We start from the raw sequence: 18,413 nt of genomic DNA on the forward strand, positions 1-18,413 counted from the left end.
AACAGGCAACTTCATTTTGCTTCCTCTCTTCTTACCTGTAGGCAAGAACGACCCCCCCTTCTCAGTGGAAGGGCATTCTTGGGAGAGACAGTAAGGCCACGGCCCTGAGTATCCCTACGTGTTTGTGCTGGTGTCTTTACCTGGGCCACTTCTCAGGCTTGTGTTTACAGCGAGCAGCGTGTCCCAGGACAGAGCATGCTTGCTTGCCGTTCACTATAAAAGGAGTGATTTCCCCAAATGTTGCTTTCCTGTGATGCAGTCCCGCCATCTAGGCCCACCGGTACCCTCTTGTGATTGGGGTGGGGATGAGGGAAAGCAAGGGTAATTGGCTCAGATATGAAGTCTGGCTACTGCTCTTGCCACGAGTAACAAAGTTCTTTGTCTTTGACCCAGGAGTCGCATGTCTTGTGCCAGCACCCATGAAAATAACAGGCGAGTTTATTATCTTGGAAGTCAAGTAAAATCTCAGACCCTTTGCAGTTCTGGATGGACACGTAAAATGATTCTTTTTTCTGAGGAAACAATCTTGATTATTGTGCAGAGGTTCCTGCAGAGATGCACTCATCAAACATTTATTGAGGGCCTACTTCCTGCCATGTGCCTGGCGCTATGCTTGGTGTAGGAGATACAGAAGTGAATACGCCAGTCTCTCCTCCTGGGAGCAGCGACAGCCGTCCATGGCTCCTCTCTGCCTCACACCCCAGTCCAAGTCACCAGCAAGCCCTGTATTCTACCTGCAAAACACACCACGTGCTGGGTCACTTCTCAGCACCTCTACCGCGGCCACGAGTGCTCCTCTGAATCACCTGTAAACACACCTTCCTAATTGGCTTCGCTGCTTCTGCCCTTGCTCCACTTTGGAACATTAGGATCACCTGGGCAGTGAAACACTGAGGTCCAGGTCCCATCCCAAATGAAGTTAATCAGCTGCTCAGGTCATTCTAACGTTCAGCTAAGAGTGAGAGCCACTGCTGTGGACGGTGAGATAGTGAGGGCTTTTCAGCAAATGGTGACACAGTCACATGCACTCCTCAACCTGCACAGCTGCACGTGGTGGTCCTGGTTAGATGTCTTTACTTTGGCAAATGTGGCAGATACAGTGAGAGGTGCAAGATCTGGGGTAGGGTGAACACTTACCTGGCTACAAAATAAACAAGAGCTGATGAAAGGCCTGAAATGAGGTAGTGGCTGTTGGGATAGAGAAGAATGAACTGGAACATGGAGGGGTAAAGCCCAAATCCCATGGTCCAGGTGGTCATTGACCACGTGGTTGCCGAACGGGGAAAAGATCTGGGTGGGAGACCAGAATGGGAAGGGGGAGGGAAGTGCATCGTTTTTTGGGCTCTTCTCATATAAAGATTTGAATTTAAAAAACACGGGGAGACAAAAAACTTTCAATGCTCTAATCTCATCAAAATACGTAATTAGGTACATACTTTCTGTGTTCTCAGTTTTCACTTAACTATATATATATATATATATTTTTTTCACTTAACAGTATTTTACAGGAAGAACTCAACTAAGGGCTGGAGCCATGGGTTCCAACCCTTGTTCTGTCACACTGTGTACGTGACCTCAGGTCAGCATCCTGGGCTTCACTTTCCCCGTCTACACAGCAGACTCAATGCTGCTGACAGGCTTACACACACATGCATACATATCACCGCAGTGCACATGCTTGCCATGTTCAATGGTTATAGTGTTCTGAGGTGGGATAATTATAGTGAAATAGAGCGCCACGAGGAAAGAAACGGAAATAGAGGGCTGGAAGTACATTTACAGGCACATGCAAGTGAATTCATACCGGCCGGAAGATAGAGCGTCGAGTGAAAACTTATGGCTTTAAGTTTTAAAGACCAAATAAAAGTTTAGCAAGAAAAACTAGTACTTTGCATGAAATAGACTCTCAGAATTCAAATTTAGATCAGAAACCTGCCTTAAGGAAATGTGATGGGAAAGGAGTGTGATTAACTTATCAACACAGTAAATCATCAAGTTCATAGTTAAAACACAACATAGCTGGTGTCCTTACTTCGTTGCTCTTAACTGCCCTCTACTTAACCCACTTGCCAGGTTGACTGACATGCTCCCGTCCTCTGGAAATGCTCTGCTGATGGCCTTGGCAAAAGACTTCGTGGTTAGGTTTGCTGCTTTCCTAGTAAGCGTTAACACTTGTGTTCTCTCCAGTTTAGTTTGCTCAGCAAGACTTGTTTGCTCCCAGAGTCCTTTGTCTGGGAGGTAATTATGTCTCCCATTACATAGATATTATGTAACTGATGAAACTGAGGGCAGAGTTGCCTTTATGCAGACTCAATGGTTGGAAGGGCTCAGCCCACTTGCTAAGCACGCCCAGTAGCAGTGAGCCTGCCCACTGCCCAGATCTGGTTTCTAAATTGCTACCTATTAAAAAGAGCCAGGGATTCCTGGAGAAATGGCTCATGTCATACCTGGGGCATTTAAAGTGCAAGGTGAACCTGAGATGGCTTTGTCAAAAGGCCATTAAGTGCCCAGGGCTTCCCTGGTGGCACAGTGGTTAAGAGTCCGCCTGCCAATGCAGGGGACACGGGTTCAAGCCTGGGAAGATCCCACAGGCCGCGGAGCAACTAAGCCCGTGCGCCACAACTACTGAGCCTGTGCTCTAGAGCCCACGCGCCTAGAGCCTGTGTTCTGCAACAGGAAAAGCCACCACAATAAGCCCGTGCATCGCAACGAAGAGTAGCCCCTTTGTCGCAATTAGAGAAAGCCCGCGCACAGCAACGAAGACCCAATGCAGCCAAAAATAAATAAATAAATACATTTACAAAAAAAAAAAAAAAAAAAAGGCCATTAAATGCCCAGAGGTTGGAGGGGTGGGTAATGTCAAAGGACAAAAGGGCTACTTGAAGTGTTCTAACTGGCCAAATCTGGGATAATTAGAGCATCAGAAACAATGATCATAATTGTTTGTGACACACTGAATCACTCGTCATCACTGCCAGACTCCTGCCTCTGAAAACTGGTAATTTAAGGAAAGACTTGAGCATGACCCTACGTGCATTCCCAGCCGATGAAGGAAAGCTCTTCCTTAAAGAATGCCAGTCAGTAAATGTAAAAAGAATGATAGAAAATTGCCATTTTGCAGGGGGAATTCCCTGATGGTTCAGTGGTTAAGACTCCTCGCTTCCACTGCAGGGGGCACAGGTTCGATCCCCGGTCGGGAACTAAGATTCCGCACGCCACATGGCGCAACCAAAACAAATAAAGAAAATCGCCATTTTGCAAATCTTGACGAAATGATTGATTCCGGCAAGGATCATCATCATTGGATCCCAAAACCACCAGATACAAGGCTGTTGGTAAACGGGCTATCCATGCACTGCTGGTGTCAGTGCACAGGCTATCTATTAACTGCAACAGTAAAAACATACCTTACATTGGGAAGATGTGGTGATCAAATTCTGCATCACAGATAGTGAGTCAACCAGATATTAATGAGACTTTTGTTGTGATGCAATATGAAATACATCTGTAAGGTGTTAATGTCAAAACTTTGTAACCTGAATACACCAAGCCTTTGGCCCTAATTGCAAATTTACAGAAACTACAGGAACAAGAAAAACAAACCACATGTAAACAATGAAAGTCAAGACATTCTACAACTGATCTGCTCTATTTAAAGAAAAAAAAAAAAAAGTCCTGGAAAAAAATCAAAGGTGGGAAGCTGTTCCAGGTAGATGGAACAGACAATCATGTGTAAGGCTTGCAATGAGACTGGATCAATAGGGAAAATGGAAACATGGGCTGAGCACTAGATATTAGTCCTGTTCATTTTTTGAGGTACATAATGTTACTGTGGTTGCTTTTATGAGATGCATGCTTAGTGTTTAGAGGTGAAATGTCTGTAAGTTACTTTCCAATTGTTCAGTAAAAAATATGGCAAAATGTTAATTTTTAAATCTAGGTGGATATACAATTTGTTTTATTATTATTTAACTTTTCTGTATATTTGCACATTTTCATAATAAAAAGTTGGAAATAAGACTGCCTGTTAAAAAAAACTTCAGGGCTTCCCTGGTGGCGCAGTGGTTGAGGGTCCGCCTGCCGAGGCAGGGGACACGGTCTTGTGCCCCGGTCCGGGAGGATCCCACATGCCGCGGAGCGGCTGGGCCCGTGAGCCATGGCCGCTGGGCCTGTGCGTCCGGAGCCTGTGCTCCGCAGCGGGAGAGGCCGCAACAGTGAGAGGCCCACGTACTGCAAAAAAAAAAAACAAAAACCAAACCAAAAAAACAACAAAACTTCAAAGCGTGGATCAGACAACTGTAAAAGTGGGAAAAACACAAAGATCTCGGATTCTCCACTATTATTATTATTGTTATTTTATAAGAGCGTCAGTTGCCTCAGTGTTTCAGTGGAAGACCTTATAAATGCATTATTTACATAAAACACACAAAGGTAGGAAATACAAATCAATGCAAAGAAAGGCGCTATGGACTGTAACATTCCACACATTCATTCCAGGAGAAAACAACGTTGTGTAAGTTATGAAGTGCTATTATAAAAATTGCATCTTAAATACAATGGTTATTTTTTAACATGATAACTATGGCATAAGCATAATTTGAGTATTATGCAACCTGGAGAAAATCTGCACTTTGTGAAGGATGATTCCGTGACATCAAGGTTAACTATTAGGAGGACAAGGGGAAAGCAACTTCTTGAAGAAAACACTCAACAAGAAAGACTTGAAGATGCTGGTACCCCAGGTCCTTAGCCACTGCCCCTCCCACCCCCCCGCCCCTGGCCAACCAGGTTTTTCCAACGTCCAAATGAAGCTGCATGGTCAACACATGCTTAAATTGGTATTTATGACACCAGAATTTATATCAGGTTTTCCTCACCTAGCTCAGGAAAACTTCCTCTGCAAAGATGTCCCATTTTTCAGGAATATCCCCATTGTTAAGATTTGGGGATTCTCATTCTTCATTTTTAAGCAGTTCCTGTCACTAACAAATGACCAATATTTGTTAAATATTTCTTTGCATGTATGCACCTAAAAGTATTTTAAATTTTGCCAATTTCACTCCGTATCAGTTACTTCTACCTTATTACTCAAGTCTAACTTGACTACTTATTTATTCATTAATTCAACCAACATAACTTGACCACCTACCATATGCAAGGCACTGAAGAAAGAAACAAGAACAAGAGGAAAGGTCAGCTCTCAGGACATGGTCTTAAATTCTGAGTGCAATGCTGTGGATAGTAAATAGTATTTTCACCCGTTTCTATTTGCGTTTCTACCAGTTTTCCTTTTATGCTGTTTGGGACCCCACAAACTCAGTTATTATTGTTGAATGATTACTGTATCAATGATAGTTTCTGCGTCAATTCTTTTTCCAATGAAACTTTTTTCCCTGTTATTTTAAGAGTAATCCCTATTTTACTTACACATACAAGGAGTACCAATTTCAATTATCCTTTCGAAATCAGTCATTTCAGTTTCAGTTTCTTCTTATAAACAGGCTGAATTTTGCTTTTTAATTCAAGTAGTCATTCATTTTCTTAGGTAAACCAAGTCCAGCAACACTTCAGTTGTAACAGTTGCCTCTGTATTATCTTTCTTCACCCTTATGTCTTCAATTTTTTCCCCCAACCCACTTTCTGCACTGAACTCAAACCTATTTTCCACTACTTGTTTTTTCCTCATACTATTTAAATAGCTGCTTTCATTACTTCCTTAAGATAATGGGGCTGCATCTGGCAACCCATTTTAGCAGGTTTCTTAGGTTCATTCCAGGACGTACTGGTTAACATCATGTCCTTTACTTTATCTTTCATTACTTTAGAAAGCTTTCTATTGCTTAAACCAGCTGTGGTTTTCAGCATTTAAGCCCTGGAAGAATCCAGTTAGGAAGTTTGGGCCCTGAGCACAGCAGGCACTCAAGAAACGTGTTTCAAAGGAAGAAACAGACTTTCTACAGTTAAGTCACAGGGGAACTTTAAGGTATGAATTTTGGAGTCAGGTGGGAAAAAAAAAAAGTATTCTTGGGCTTCCCTAGTGGCGCAGTGGTTGAGAGTCCACCTGCCGATTCAGGGGACACGGGTTCGTGCCCCAGTCTGGGAAGATCCCACATGCCACGGAGCGGCTGGGCCTGTGAGCCATGGCCGCTGAGCCTGCAAGTCCGGAGCCTGTGCTCCGCAACGGGAGAGGCCACAGCAGTGAGAGGCCTGCGTACCACACACACACAAAAAAGTATTCTTATTTTTTTCCTTCTGGATGACAGCTGTCAAAAGCTAGTGAAACTAAGTCTAATATGTCTTAAATATTAAGCTTGGGGGTTTAATCTTTGCCTGTAAATTTGTACACGTCTAAGGATTATAGACACATTAGCTTCTCCTAACAGATCATCTTTCATTAAGCTTCTCTTTCTTTAATGTTTCAGTATTTAAAGCGTAATTAAACTGTGGTCACGTAGAAATTAAGATACTTTCAACTTTGTTTTTTTTTTTTTTGCAAACCTACTGGCTCCACATGGCAGTTATGGTATAATAGGAAAAGGGAAATAAAAAGGGGGAAGGGACCTTTACATATTTAAGGCTTCAAAGCTGAGAAGAACTAAAGGCCTGAAAGCAGCTTTTTTTCTGTTACCCCAGGATTACTCTCTGGTGTGAAAGCTCTACTGGATGGAAGTTTTCCCAAGTTACATTCGTAAGGCCTCCTTAAGAAGTACTTGAAACATGGTAAGAGTTGATGAGTTACAGGATTTTGAGTACTCTTACTTTCCTAGGGTTTATTTCTGGAATGAATTAAACTGGTATCAAATAAAGGTTAAGAAGTGAATGTTTTCTTCTTAAATTTCACAGTACATTTAAATAGGTTATATCCACATCACTAATTCTGATACTTCTGCTGAGTGATAATCTAACCCATATTGCACTTCTCTTGAATAATGTTTCTAACACAGAATACAAAATAGAATTTTAAATGGTTAAGTTTTAAAACCTAAATGAAGTCTCCCATATGCATTAATTACGATGTTTGGCACCTGTATGAACACGCTGATGCTGAATGAGGTTTGTACTCTGGGTGAAGGTTTTACCACATATACGGCATGCATAGGGCTTCTCTCCTGTGTGAATTCTCTGGTGCTGAATAAGGCATGTTCTCTGGCTAAAATCTTTGTCACATTCATTACACTTATAGGGTCTTTCTCCAGTATGAGTTCTCTGATGCTGATTAAGTGATGATGAATAAATAAACGCTTTCCCACATTCGTTGCATTTATAGGGTTTCTCTCCGGTATGGATCCTTTGATGCTGAGTAAGATTTGCACCCTGTCTATATGCTTTCCCACATATATTGCATTTAAAGGGTTTTTCTCCATTGTGAATCCTCTGGTGCTGAGTAAGGTGTACACTCTGGCTGAAGGCTTTCCCACACACACTGCACTTATAGGGTTTCTCTCCGGTATGTGTTCTGTGATGTTGGGTAAGGTTTGCACTCTGGCTGAAGGCTTTCCCACATATATTGCATATATAGGATTTCTCTCCAGTGTGAGTGGTCTGATGCTGAATAAGAGTGGAGGAGTGAGCAAAGGCTTTTCCACATTCGTTGCATTTATAACACTTCTCTCCAGAATGAATCCTCTGATGTCGGATAAGGTAAGTGCTCTGACTGAACACTTTCCAACACTCATTGCATTTATATGGTTTCTTTCCTGTGTGTATCTTTTGATGCTGAAGGAGGTGTGTGCTCTGGCTGAACGTTTTCCCACACTCGTTGCATATGTAAGGTTTTTCTCCAGTATGAACTCTCTGGTGATTAATCAGCGATGAACTGTGGCTGAAGGTTTTGCCACACTCCAAGCACTTGTAGGGTTTCTCTCCCGTGTGTGTCCTCTGGTGGATGGTGAGGTGTGCGCGCTGGCTGAAGTCTTTCCCACAGTCGTCGCACTTGTAGGGTTTCTCTCCCGTGTGGATCCGCTGGTGGATGGTGAGGTGTGCGCGTTGGCTGAAGGCTTTCCCGCACTGGTGGCATTCGTAGGGCTTCTCTCCAGTGTGCATCCTCTGATGTGCAATGAGGGATGAGACGTGTCTAAACTCTTTCCCACATTCTTCACATTCATAAGACTTCTCTTTGGCATGGCTACTTTGGTGTTTGATGAGGGATGGGTACTTTCTGAACTTCTTCCCACACACATTACACTTATAAGGCTTCTCTCCGGGGTATATCTTCCTGTGTACAATACCATAAGAAACGTGACTGAAGGTGGCCTTGCTTTCGTCGTACACAGAAGTTTTATCATCTGGTTGGGTATCAAACTGTATCATTAGGTTTGAATGCTTTTCAAAATTACTTCTATATATATCATATTTATAGTCTTCTGCATGATCATCTTCTTCTGAAAGGACTGACTTCAAACTGAAATCTCTCTCATTGGTGGGAATTCTCCTGAAGGCCTCTGTTGCTTGCCCCTCCAATCTGTCATCATAGTCATAGGGTTCTTCCAGCTTGATGGTCTTGGTTCCATCCTTTGTGAGTTTAGAAACATTTTCCACCGGAGTACACTCTTGGGCTTCTGTTTCCCATTCTGAAATTTAAAAAGTACATAAAAAGTCTTCCTCTATTTGGAGAAAGGAAACTGCCAAAGCAGAAACAAAATAATGAACATAAATAAAATGCCTAAAAAGACTATGGCTCTGACAACCTCATAACGTGGTCCTTAATGCTTGGGAAAGGAGAATAAGAGGGCAGAAAACAGGAGTAAATTGTTGAAGAAGGAGAGGCTCCTCCCTATTCAACACGAGTGTCGAGTTAATAGAATAGGTTAGGTCAGGCGACAGAGCTAAGAAGTAAAAACAGACGATAAACTGTGGGACAACCTGGGATGAATTTTATTACACAAACATTTATAATCATATAAGCTGTAATTTACATAATGGGTCATAAAGCAGGCTGACTGTCACCACTCCTCCTTCCAATCTACCCTGCACACTGTACGTAATATTCTGGAGGCAGTTTCACGGTGTGTGTTCCGTGTTTTAATACGTCTAGTAACTCTTACAGCCTGAAGCCATGGTTCTCAGGGGTACAATCCCCAGACCAGTGGCGTGAGCATCACTGTCACCTGAAATATGTCAAGTGACTGGGCCCCTCCCAGACATACTGAGTCAGAAAATGGGGGTGGGGCTGAGCCCTCCAGGAGGTTTGAATCACACTGAAGTTTCAGGATCAGCGGCTTAAAGGACAAAAGTTAAAGAAAGAAAAGTTAAAATACCTCCACTCAGTACTGAGACCCCAAATAATCTAGCCTTTTCTACTGTACACTCTATCACAACTCATATTCAGCTTAAAGTTCAAAGTTACCCACATAACTTAGAACTATGTCCTTATAATCTTCTAAAGGTGCCACTAATTCCAGACTTCAGGTTTCTCTTATGACACCTTCTCCACCTACTGAAAAAGATGCTTATGGCCCAGCTCATGTTTCTCTCCTCCTTCTTAGAATCCTAAAGTACAGATTAGGTTGCATCATATGAAACTGCCTTTTTTGTAGGTCAATCTGGCTGAATATCAGCAGTTTCATATGGTCCAACCTAATAAAATATTGGGCCCATGGCAGAACTTGGCTTTATATTATTATTTCACAGTTTTGTGTGTTTCTTGTATTTCCAACTCAGATGCAAACTCTGGAAATGGCTTATGCTTCTTTTACATTTCCTTCAGAAAAGCACACATTTTTAAACCAGTCAGTTTACTGGTAATTCAGAAATTAAGATCATTAAGCAGGGCTTAAATATGTGTATATAACTAACTGGAAAGGACCAATTAGAAGTGTTAAATATCAAAGAGTGGTGTAATATTTCTAGCAGAAGAGATCAGTGTTGACCAGGTAATGAAGCAACACTTTTAGCGCAGATCTGGTTTGGGCTGAACCTGAAAGAATGGCTGGGTCCTGTATGATGTAAAGACCATAAAGTTCTGAGACAGGAACGGCCGTCGAAAGCCAACACTAGCTCGATTTGTGAATCATCAAAGTTTCCATTCCCTCAGGTATGACTGATGAGATGCCCTAACCAAAGGTTCAACTTATACATCTCTGACCTGATAAGAAAGTGAAGTCCTCAAAGCCAAAAATCAAGAGAGCAGGAAGACCAGAAGTCAGCAAAAGTTGAAGCTGGCTTCCTGAGGCACTCCTCCATCCTGCTGACGACCTTCAGCTTCCCCTTGAGGGTGCAAGGGGCTCGGGGGCCAGAAGACAAAGCCTGCAGCCAACCTGGGGCAGCTGGCAGGAGTCTGCACACTCTGTGCTACACCCTGTATAAGGACAGGCTAGAAAAACAAACAAAACCCAAACACCTCACCTCTACAGAAGGAAAAGAGGACCTTGCCTTTTTCAGTTTTGTGCTCTTTGGTGGGAGCAAAATCTCCCCCCAAAATACATAATCATAAACTGCCCCTCTTGTGGGTTTACAGCCTTAATTCAACCTGAATCACCAAAAAACCTCAAGTGGTCCCAGATGGGCAGCACCTCCCAGAAGATGGTCCTGACTCCAGCAAAGGCCTAGCTCCATCTTGCCATGGGTTTTCTCGGTGTTGAGAGTGTGCTGAACTCTCTCCCTAAAGAATTCACTGTATATTTTGGGTCATTCTGCCAACTAAAGCAAATAGGCCATAAATTATGAGAACTAGCTTTTCAAGTAGTAGGACCCTCAAAATACCAGATGACCAGATAAAGTTAACTTTTTAAAAAAGTTAAGCAATTCACTCTAAAGTAGAGTATTATATTGTCATTATTGTTTAATTTGCTGTTAATGCTAGATTCCAGCATCAATACTGGTAGACATACTAGAAGGCAGCGGCTGAAATTAAAAAAAAACAAAAAAAAAAGGGAATAGGAAAGCAAAATGCAAAAGAGTACAGTGTACTTCTTTTGTATACAAAAGGAGAGATAAGACTATATTTACGATTTATCTCTTCAAAGAGAAAGACAGGAAGGATAAACGAGAGATAAGTGAGCCCTGTAACCTACAGGAAGTGGACGGGAACAGGGCAGAAGGGATGGGAGTGTACACCTTTCTATAGTTTTGACTTTTGAACTGCGTTAATGTTTTTACATACTCAAAAATGTAAAATTAAATAAAGGAACAAGAAAATACTAAACTTGAATACAAGTGTAATCAAACAAGTTTAACTGTGTATCAAACTGTTAAGATAACCAGAAAGGAAGAATTCAAGTTAACTTTGAACCCAGTATCCTCTATATCTTTAGTGGAATATATTCTAAGGACATGAAGGAATTTTGAACGTTACCTGAGCAGTCTGTTATCTGAGAGATAATGATATACTTCTGAAACCATTTTTGTGTGATTATATGACAGAGCAAATGAGCAGATATACTGATATTGGGAACCAGATGACTCATTCTGTGGGAAAGGAAGTAGAAAACAGATATGGGGAGGTACAAGATAGACTGCCCTTGTGGTGCTAGATTTGAATTCAAGTCACCAGTATGAACTCAGGATTCAAAAAACCTACAAACAGGGCTTCCCTGGTGGCGCAGTGGTTGGGAGTCCGCCTGCTGATGCAGAGGACGCGGGTCCGTGCCCCGGTCTGGGAAGATCCCACATGCCGCGGAGCGGCTGGGCCCGTGAGCCATGGCTGCTGAGCCTGTGCATCCGGAGTCTGTGCTCCGCAATGGGAGAGGCCACAACAGTGAGAGGCCCGTGTACCACAGGAAAAAAACAAAAAAACAAACAAAAAAACCCTACAAACACACAAACACACACACACACACACACACACACACACACACACACACACACTTCACAGCTCTATCTACTGAACAGATCTAGAAGCAATGGTACCCAGAGTAGTGAGCGCACTCACTGCCCAGATCCTGGCCTCTCATCACTAATCCCCACTAAGATGAACCACTGTTCCTTAGGGAAATTCCAGGTCTAAGGTAGGCATGAAGTAAGCCCACAGACCATTCTCTGCCAGAAAGCAAGGAAATGCTCAAAGACTAATGGGGACGTCTCAGAAGGACTTGATCTGAAAGGCTCCCATCGCTGAAATTTGGGACAACTGAGCAACAAAAACAAATACCCCCCCCACCACTGGAATTAATGGACTAACAATACATTGAATTTTTAAAAATTCCACTAGTCCATAGTGACATCTACACATAAAAACGGGGTGGGAGGGATAGGTATTCCTTACAGATTAATCATTTAGAAGAGATGGTGGAATTAGAAAATCACCATTTTGCAACCAGCAATGTAATAAAGCAAGGATCCACAGTGGATGCTAAGAACCTTCACTGGAAGGTCATCAGGGAATAGAACAGTCACGTGACCTCTAGGTGTCGAGCCACAGGTGACAACACAGATGCAGGAACCAGGTGAATGCGGCAAACAGGTGGGGACTTCTGTCTGCATAGATCTGGCTTTATATATTTTTACAATTTTTGATCTTGCAAACATGTTATCTTTTTCAATAATTAGAACATAAAAAAGAAAGGAATGAGGAGAGTGGAGGCAGGGGGCTACAGGGTTTTGTCAATAAACAGAATAAAAGAAACTCAAAAAGAATTTGAGAAGGTTTGAAATTTAAGATTTTAGGGGACATTCATGCATGCTTAAAAATAGAGGGAGGAAACACACGGAAAGCCCCAGACAAAACTCTAACGGAGGGAACCCAGGGGTCATGGAGAAGCACAAAATAAGAGGGGGGTTGGGGGTGGGTTGGCAGCGTGTAAAAATGACACCTGGAAAATCTCTTGCGAAGACGGCCTCTGTAAGGAAGCAACGCCAAGCAGCCCAGTGTTCTCAACAGGCTGGGATGTCTTTGTGCCAAGTGACTTGGCCACATGCGAAAACACATCTCACCATACTTAGGACAGTACACGCTCTTAAGCACAAAGAATCTCATCGGCTGGTGGTTCTCTCACCTGGACTAGGGCCTTCTAAAATTTCTTTTATCACCATCCATGGTTCTTCCAATATGGGAATCACGGTTGGTCTGTACACTGTAAGTCCTGTTCGGGAGGAACAGAGTGAGTTTTACCCTGGAGATAAACAGTTGTTCAAGTTTTCCTACCTGACTTCTTACCCATGAGGACAGATCTCTACAGGAAAAGAATGGTTCACGGACATGACCTCATGAATGAGGTCACTGTCCTTTTCGGAGCTGGGACAAAAATTTCCTGCACGCTGGAGGATGCACGCCTAGAGATCACGGGGAAGGAGGCACTGGGTAGGGTGCGGCGTCGGGTGGTGGCCCTGGGAGGCTGTGCGTCGTACCTTCTGATGACCTTTCACTTAGAAACCTTTCATTTGGGAAAAGGGAGAAATTTGCCATTTCTGTGCCTGAACGGACAAGCACGCTCACCTCTAGGCCCGACCATTTTTAACAGCTGAGGGGAGAAAGACTCGGGTGTGTATGCAGGGAGGAGGGCCGGGCGCGGACGACGCTCACCTAGAGAAACCATGTTCCAGTAGTTCTGCAGCGTCACCGTCTTGTACAGTTCCTTCTGCACAGGACGCATGAGCTCCCAGTCCTCCCGGGTGATGTCCACGGCCACATCTGTGAATGTCATGGATTCCTGAAACATCAAACGTGACTTAACTTGGTTCAGGAACTAGTAGGAAGGGGACAGCGACAGCACAGGTGTGTGTGTGGTGGGGGAAACCAGAGTCTTGAGCGCTGGTAGGACCCTAAAAATTACCTAGTCAATACCTTTACCCAATGTATGGATAAGCAGACCTGAATGGCCTGAGGGGAAGTCTGAAAACAAAGTAGAATACATCAGTTTCAGTGCATGCGTTGGTGGCTCCATCTTAAAGAATAAAAGGATTTAAACATTGATGACACAGAGAGAATGGTTTGACTTTCAAGCATTGCCTTACAAATAAATTAAATGTGTTACAGTTTGACATTTTAAGATATTTTCTGTGCTCTATGATGGAATGCAGAGCCCTTCCTTCTTCCCTCCTATCTATCTATCTATCTATCTATCTATCATCTATCTCTCTATCTCTCTACTTTTGGCTGTGCTGGGTCTTAGTTGTGGCATGCAGATCTTTCGTTGCAGTGCGTGGGCTCTTCGTTGTGGCGTGCGGGCTTCTCTCTAGTTGTGGCACACAGACTCAGTAGTTGCGACATGTGGACTCTCTGGTTGTGGTGTTTGGGCTCCAGAGCGCGTGGGCTCTGTAGTTGCGGTACGTGGGCTTAGCTGCCCCACAGCATGTGGGATCTTAGTTCCCCAAACAGGGATGGAAACCGTGTCCCCTGCATTGGAAGGCAGATTCTTATCCACTGGACCACCAGGGAAGTCCCCCTTCTTCCTTTCTAAAATAAAACTGGTACCAATAACCACACTGAACTACTGTACCTGTAGATACATTTCACAGTCTGGTAAAGTTAGCAACCCTCTGCTCTTCCTTCCTTTGTTTAAAAAAAAAAATTCTTGCTTACTCCCACATGTTTTTCAAATCAACTCTGTTTCTTTAAAAAATTGTACTGGGATTTTTCAAATCACATGTAAGTGTATAATTTAGGGAGAGCTGGCAGTCTTACAGTATTCAAGGCTTCTTTCATGTCTACAGAATAACACAGGACTGCAAAGCTTATACTACGCTTAGTCGTAGTTATTTTAAATGTGGGGGTAATACTGTGAATGGACCCTTTTATTTCATTTTAGCATCTATCTGATTTTTACTTATATTTAAGAAAGTGATTAATTTTTTATGCCATTTTCTGTCGTGGTCACTTTACTCAAATTCTCTATTATTGTTTCTAACAGTTTTTCCCTTGATTTTCTTAGGTTCTTTTTGTAAACATTCATATTATCTACAAATAATAATTTACTCTGGTTACCAATTTCAGACCATGTATATTTTACAGTGTATTTTACAGTAAACCTTTCTCTTAAGATGGCCTGAGCTGCTCTTCCTTAAAATAACACAGACTCGTAATAAACAGTAACAACAAACAATACATGGCCTTTAATTACTTGTTAACAAAGAAAAATAATAACTATTGTCTAATCTTCCTGTGATCTTCTTCATCACTTACTGTAATCCAGGCTAACAGGTCTCATAATATTTAATTGTCACAATCTAAGAGGAATATTCATTAGAGCTTAGTAACTCAGGCTATGAGTGGTTAAGTATCTTGCCCCAAATCACAGGTTCAGTGGCAGAACCAGGAAGCAAATCTAGATCCATGTGGCTGTGGAGGTGAATCCCTTAACATCTATGCACTACCACTGCTTTAAAGTAAAAAAGTGAGGAAAGGGATATCACGGGAAGCAATGGATCCCATTTCCTATACAAAGCATTCACCTACCTTAACAGGCCACGGTGACTTAAGGAGAAAACCTGAGGCTTAGGTCCTTCATAGGACTTCTGGGGTCACAGAAGGTAGAGGGCCAGGTTAGAAAATGTCCTCACACACTAGGAAGGCATTTTAAAATCACAGAAGAAACTGACACTCACTTTGGTCACGAAGTCATTGAGCCACCCTGCCTGGAAAGCTTGTCTTCCTTTGGGGTCCTCCTCTGGGGTCTCCTGGGAAAGGGTGGAGCTCTGAGGAACAGCTAGCGAAGAGAAAGAGACCGTGGTGGAGATCAGCCCTGTTTGAATAGCCTAGGAGACTCTTCACCAATAGAAGCCTACATTTTCTTAAAGCGAGGAATCAGAAGGAAACCAAAAACAAAGCCCCTGCTTCACAGAACCAGAGAGAAGGGGCAATGACTTATCCTGAAACTTGTCCTGTTTTTGAGCAGGCTTCAAAAACGAAGTCTGCTCTGGGATGCTTCAGAATATGTACCAAATTCAGAGTTTTCTACTAAACCCTTGCATGATAGAAATTTTGTGAGCTGTCTTTTTACTTAGTAAAGAAATATTCTCTGGACACTTCTCTACATATTTGGAAGTGTGTTACCATAAAACCCAATTCACAAAGCAAATGATTTATTGGCAGAATGGTTCAAACCTCTGCAGGGAAACTTCCTGAGGGCGCACATAGGGGTAATTTGGTTGTGTCTGGCCACTGTTTATGATACGTCCTCTGGGTTTACAGAACGTGTGTTGGGTTCCGAGCAGTTGGAAGAGGAATGCCAGGTGGGACGGGGCTCAGTGAAGTCTGTTCTCACTTACTCCCTAACCTCCGTTTTTCTAATCACCTCAAAGGGCTGCTCTCTGACGTGATGGCTGTCTTCTTGGACCACCCAGGACTCCTCCTCTCTCTGCCCTTACAAGTCTTACCTTCTTCCTCTAGAATCTGAGTCAAATCCTCCACCAGAGTCACCACTTCCTCGCTGCTCTTCGGGTACTGGGACTTCACCCAAGTCCTAACCTCCCCAGGCAGGATGCTCAGGAATTGCTCCAGGACCAGCAGCTCCAGGATTTGTTCCTTTGAGTGAATCTCGGGTCTCAGCCACTTAAGGCAGAGCTCTCGGAGCTGATTCAATGCCTTTCGAGGACCAGCCAGGTCTGGGTATGGAAAATTCCTAAAATTCTGCCGACAGGTCTCAGTGTCACGCAGGAGTCTTGAGGCGAGCGTTTCCTTCTCAGCACTGCGGGGTCCACTCTGAGCCTTGTCCGGCTTCCACATTAGAAGGACTTGGGCACGTGACGAACTGGTCGTCCTCTTGCTCGGGGAGAACATGGCTACACACAGGAGAGTCAACCCGGCAACAGCCTTTATTTCTCCAGGAGTGAGCCGAATGCTTGAAGTCGCATGCTAGAACCACAAAGGCATTTACCAAGGGCTGCTGCGGCCAGGGGCAGGACAGAGGCAAGGTAGAGTTAGCAGTCTTCCTTACAAACTCTGAGCCCAGAACTTGTAGGGATGGCTAAGAGACCCTGAAACACAAGAACAGACACAAGGTCAAGTATTCCTGGTGGGCTCTGCCATACGCACAAACAGTAATAGGCAGGCGACCCACAGTGTACAAATAAACACTGAGAGTCTACCGTACTCTACCTCCCTGATATCCTTAAGACTTGTAAAATAGATGCAACGTGCCCTGGGCACGGGTTGGGGCTGCCATAAAAGGCTGGTGATAGAAGCAAAGGAAAAAGACAGATCAAACTTCTAACTTGTTGAAACAAACATTTTTTACAGAAAAACAAAAGCTTCAGTATTATAGTCACTGATGGTACAGAAGCTGTAATGACTGAAGTGCCTCTAAAAAACAGCAAATCTGTTATTTAGAAAAAACTGGGAGGAGAACTTCTCCTTAAAGAGCTCAAGGTTCCCAAGGGAACGGTCAGGGAAAAAGGGCGAGCCGTTTACCCGCTCTGCGTATCAATGCCAGACTGTTCCAGCCCTGCACTACCAGAGGGCTGGGCACGGGAAAGAAGCAGACTGGTGTAACCTGAAGCCCGTGAAGAGCTTCTACAGGACACAATTCCTAAGGAATACATTTGAAACCAGGATTCCCGCAGAAAACCTCACTGCAGGCCTGACCTGGAGCAGAACCGACACCACTTGTCCACGGGCTCCAGCTCTGAGCCCCCTCAACCCGTCGTGTCCCCCAAAGCCGGCTGCGCACCAGGCCTACAGGGCAGAGGCACTCCTCGCCTGCCCACCCCCGCGAGGTCCCCCTAACTCCGCAGTCTGAGGCTCGCGGGCCGCTGCGCGGGGACTGCCCTGCAGCCCCTGCCCCGCAGCCCCGACCCCGCAGGCCGCCCGCATCCTGACCTGTGGCCGGACCGGGGACGCGCAGCCGAGCGGCCCGAGAAGCCCCGGGCAACAATGGCGGCGGGCGCGGCGCCTGCGTGGCGGGCTCGGTCCCGCGCTGCGGAGGGGCCTCGGCCCCGCCGCGTCCGTCCCGTAGAGAACGGCGCCTCGGCTGGAGCCTTCCGTGCAGCCGGTCCTGGGAAGCCCGGCCCGGAACCCACCGCGCCCCGACTCCACTCTGACCTCGCCTCGGCGCCACTGCGCATGTGCGCAGGAAGGACGCCGCGCACCCTCGGAGCCAATCGGAAGCCGCGCCCGGCCCTCCCTGCCAGACCTGCGGACCCTGGACCTGTCTCCATGGCAACCTCCTCCGCCCATTGCCGGGACTTGCTTGTTAGCCGCAGAGGTTCTGAGGGAACTTTAAAGTTTGCCTGAGCAGAGTCAGGTCTGGTAGACGACTGGGAGGGAGGTCGGGGAGCTACAGCATCTGGGGGAAGGGAATGCGGATTGGGCGGGGGGCGGTTGGAGCCCCGCGCTAATCAACCAGAGAAAACCTGGTGGCAGAGTTCACGGAGGAAGGATGGACAGGGAAGATGTGGGTCTTAAGGCAGAAAGAGCCGAAGTGCTGGTTTGGGGTTTACTGCTCATAACCATTCACTCGTAAAGTCTCCGAGTCCCTCCGCAGGAATCTGATTCTGAGACTCTCAGATCGGAAAAAAGAACAACATCCAGCGTCACGTTG

At 44.6% G+C, this 18,413-nt stretch overlaps 1 protein-coding gene across 4 annotated transcripts; it reads right to left on the reverse strand.

The window, feature by feature from the left end:
* Positions 1-460: 460 nt before the first annotated feature.
* On the reverse strand, positions 461-17,876 carry ZNF287 (zinc finger protein 287). Of its 4 annotated transcripts, none has more exons than XM_060133508.1 (6): positions 17,693-17,876; positions 16,252-16,851; positions 15,481-15,581; positions 13,460-13,586; positions 12,933-13,019; positions 461-734 (listed from the first exon to the last, which is right to left on the reverse strand). In XM_060133508.1, the coding sequence occupies exons 2-6, from the start codon at positions 16,652-16,654 to the stop codon at positions 694-696; spliced, it is 759 nt and encodes a 252-aa protein (XP_059989491.1). In that variant the 5' UTR covers positions 16,655-16,851; positions 17,693-17,876; the 3' UTR covers positions 461-693. The 4 variants fall into 4 exon arrangements, with proteins under 4 accessions (XP_059989491.1, XP_059989493.1, XP_059989490.1 ...); XM_060133507.1 differs by lacking the exon at positions 461-734 and adding an exon at positions 4,325-8,570; XM_060133509.1 differs by lacking the exon at positions 461-734 and adding an exon at positions 8,932-9,218.
* Positions 17,877-18,413: the final 537 nt, after the last annotated feature.

The sequence above is a fragment of the Lagenorhynchus albirostris genome, chromosome 20, assembly GCF_949774975.1.
Source record: "Lagenorhynchus albirostris chromosome 20, mLagAlb1.1, whole genome shotgun sequence".
Taxonomy (NCBI): domain Eukaryota; kingdom Metazoa; phylum Chordata; class Mammalia; order Artiodactyla; family Delphinidae; genus Lagenorhynchus; species Lagenorhynchus albirostris.

What these genes read in the sequence shown, in the direction of transcription:
- ZNF287 (XM_060133507.1), bottom strand. Translation starts at nt 16,654, where the DNA reads ATGTTCTCCCCGAGCAAGAGGACGACCAGTTCGTCACGTGCCCAAGTC. An exon ending in TCAATGACTTCGTGACCAAA is followed by an intron (nt 13,587 to 15,480) that starts GTGAGTGTCAGT and finishes TTGATGTTTCAG; the next exon opens with GAATCCATGACATTCACAGA. An exon ending in CTGGAACATGGTTTCTCTAG is followed by an intron (nt 13,020 to 13,459) that starts GTGAGCGTCGTC and finishes CCTCCCGAACAG; the next exon opens with GACTTACAGTGTACAGACCA.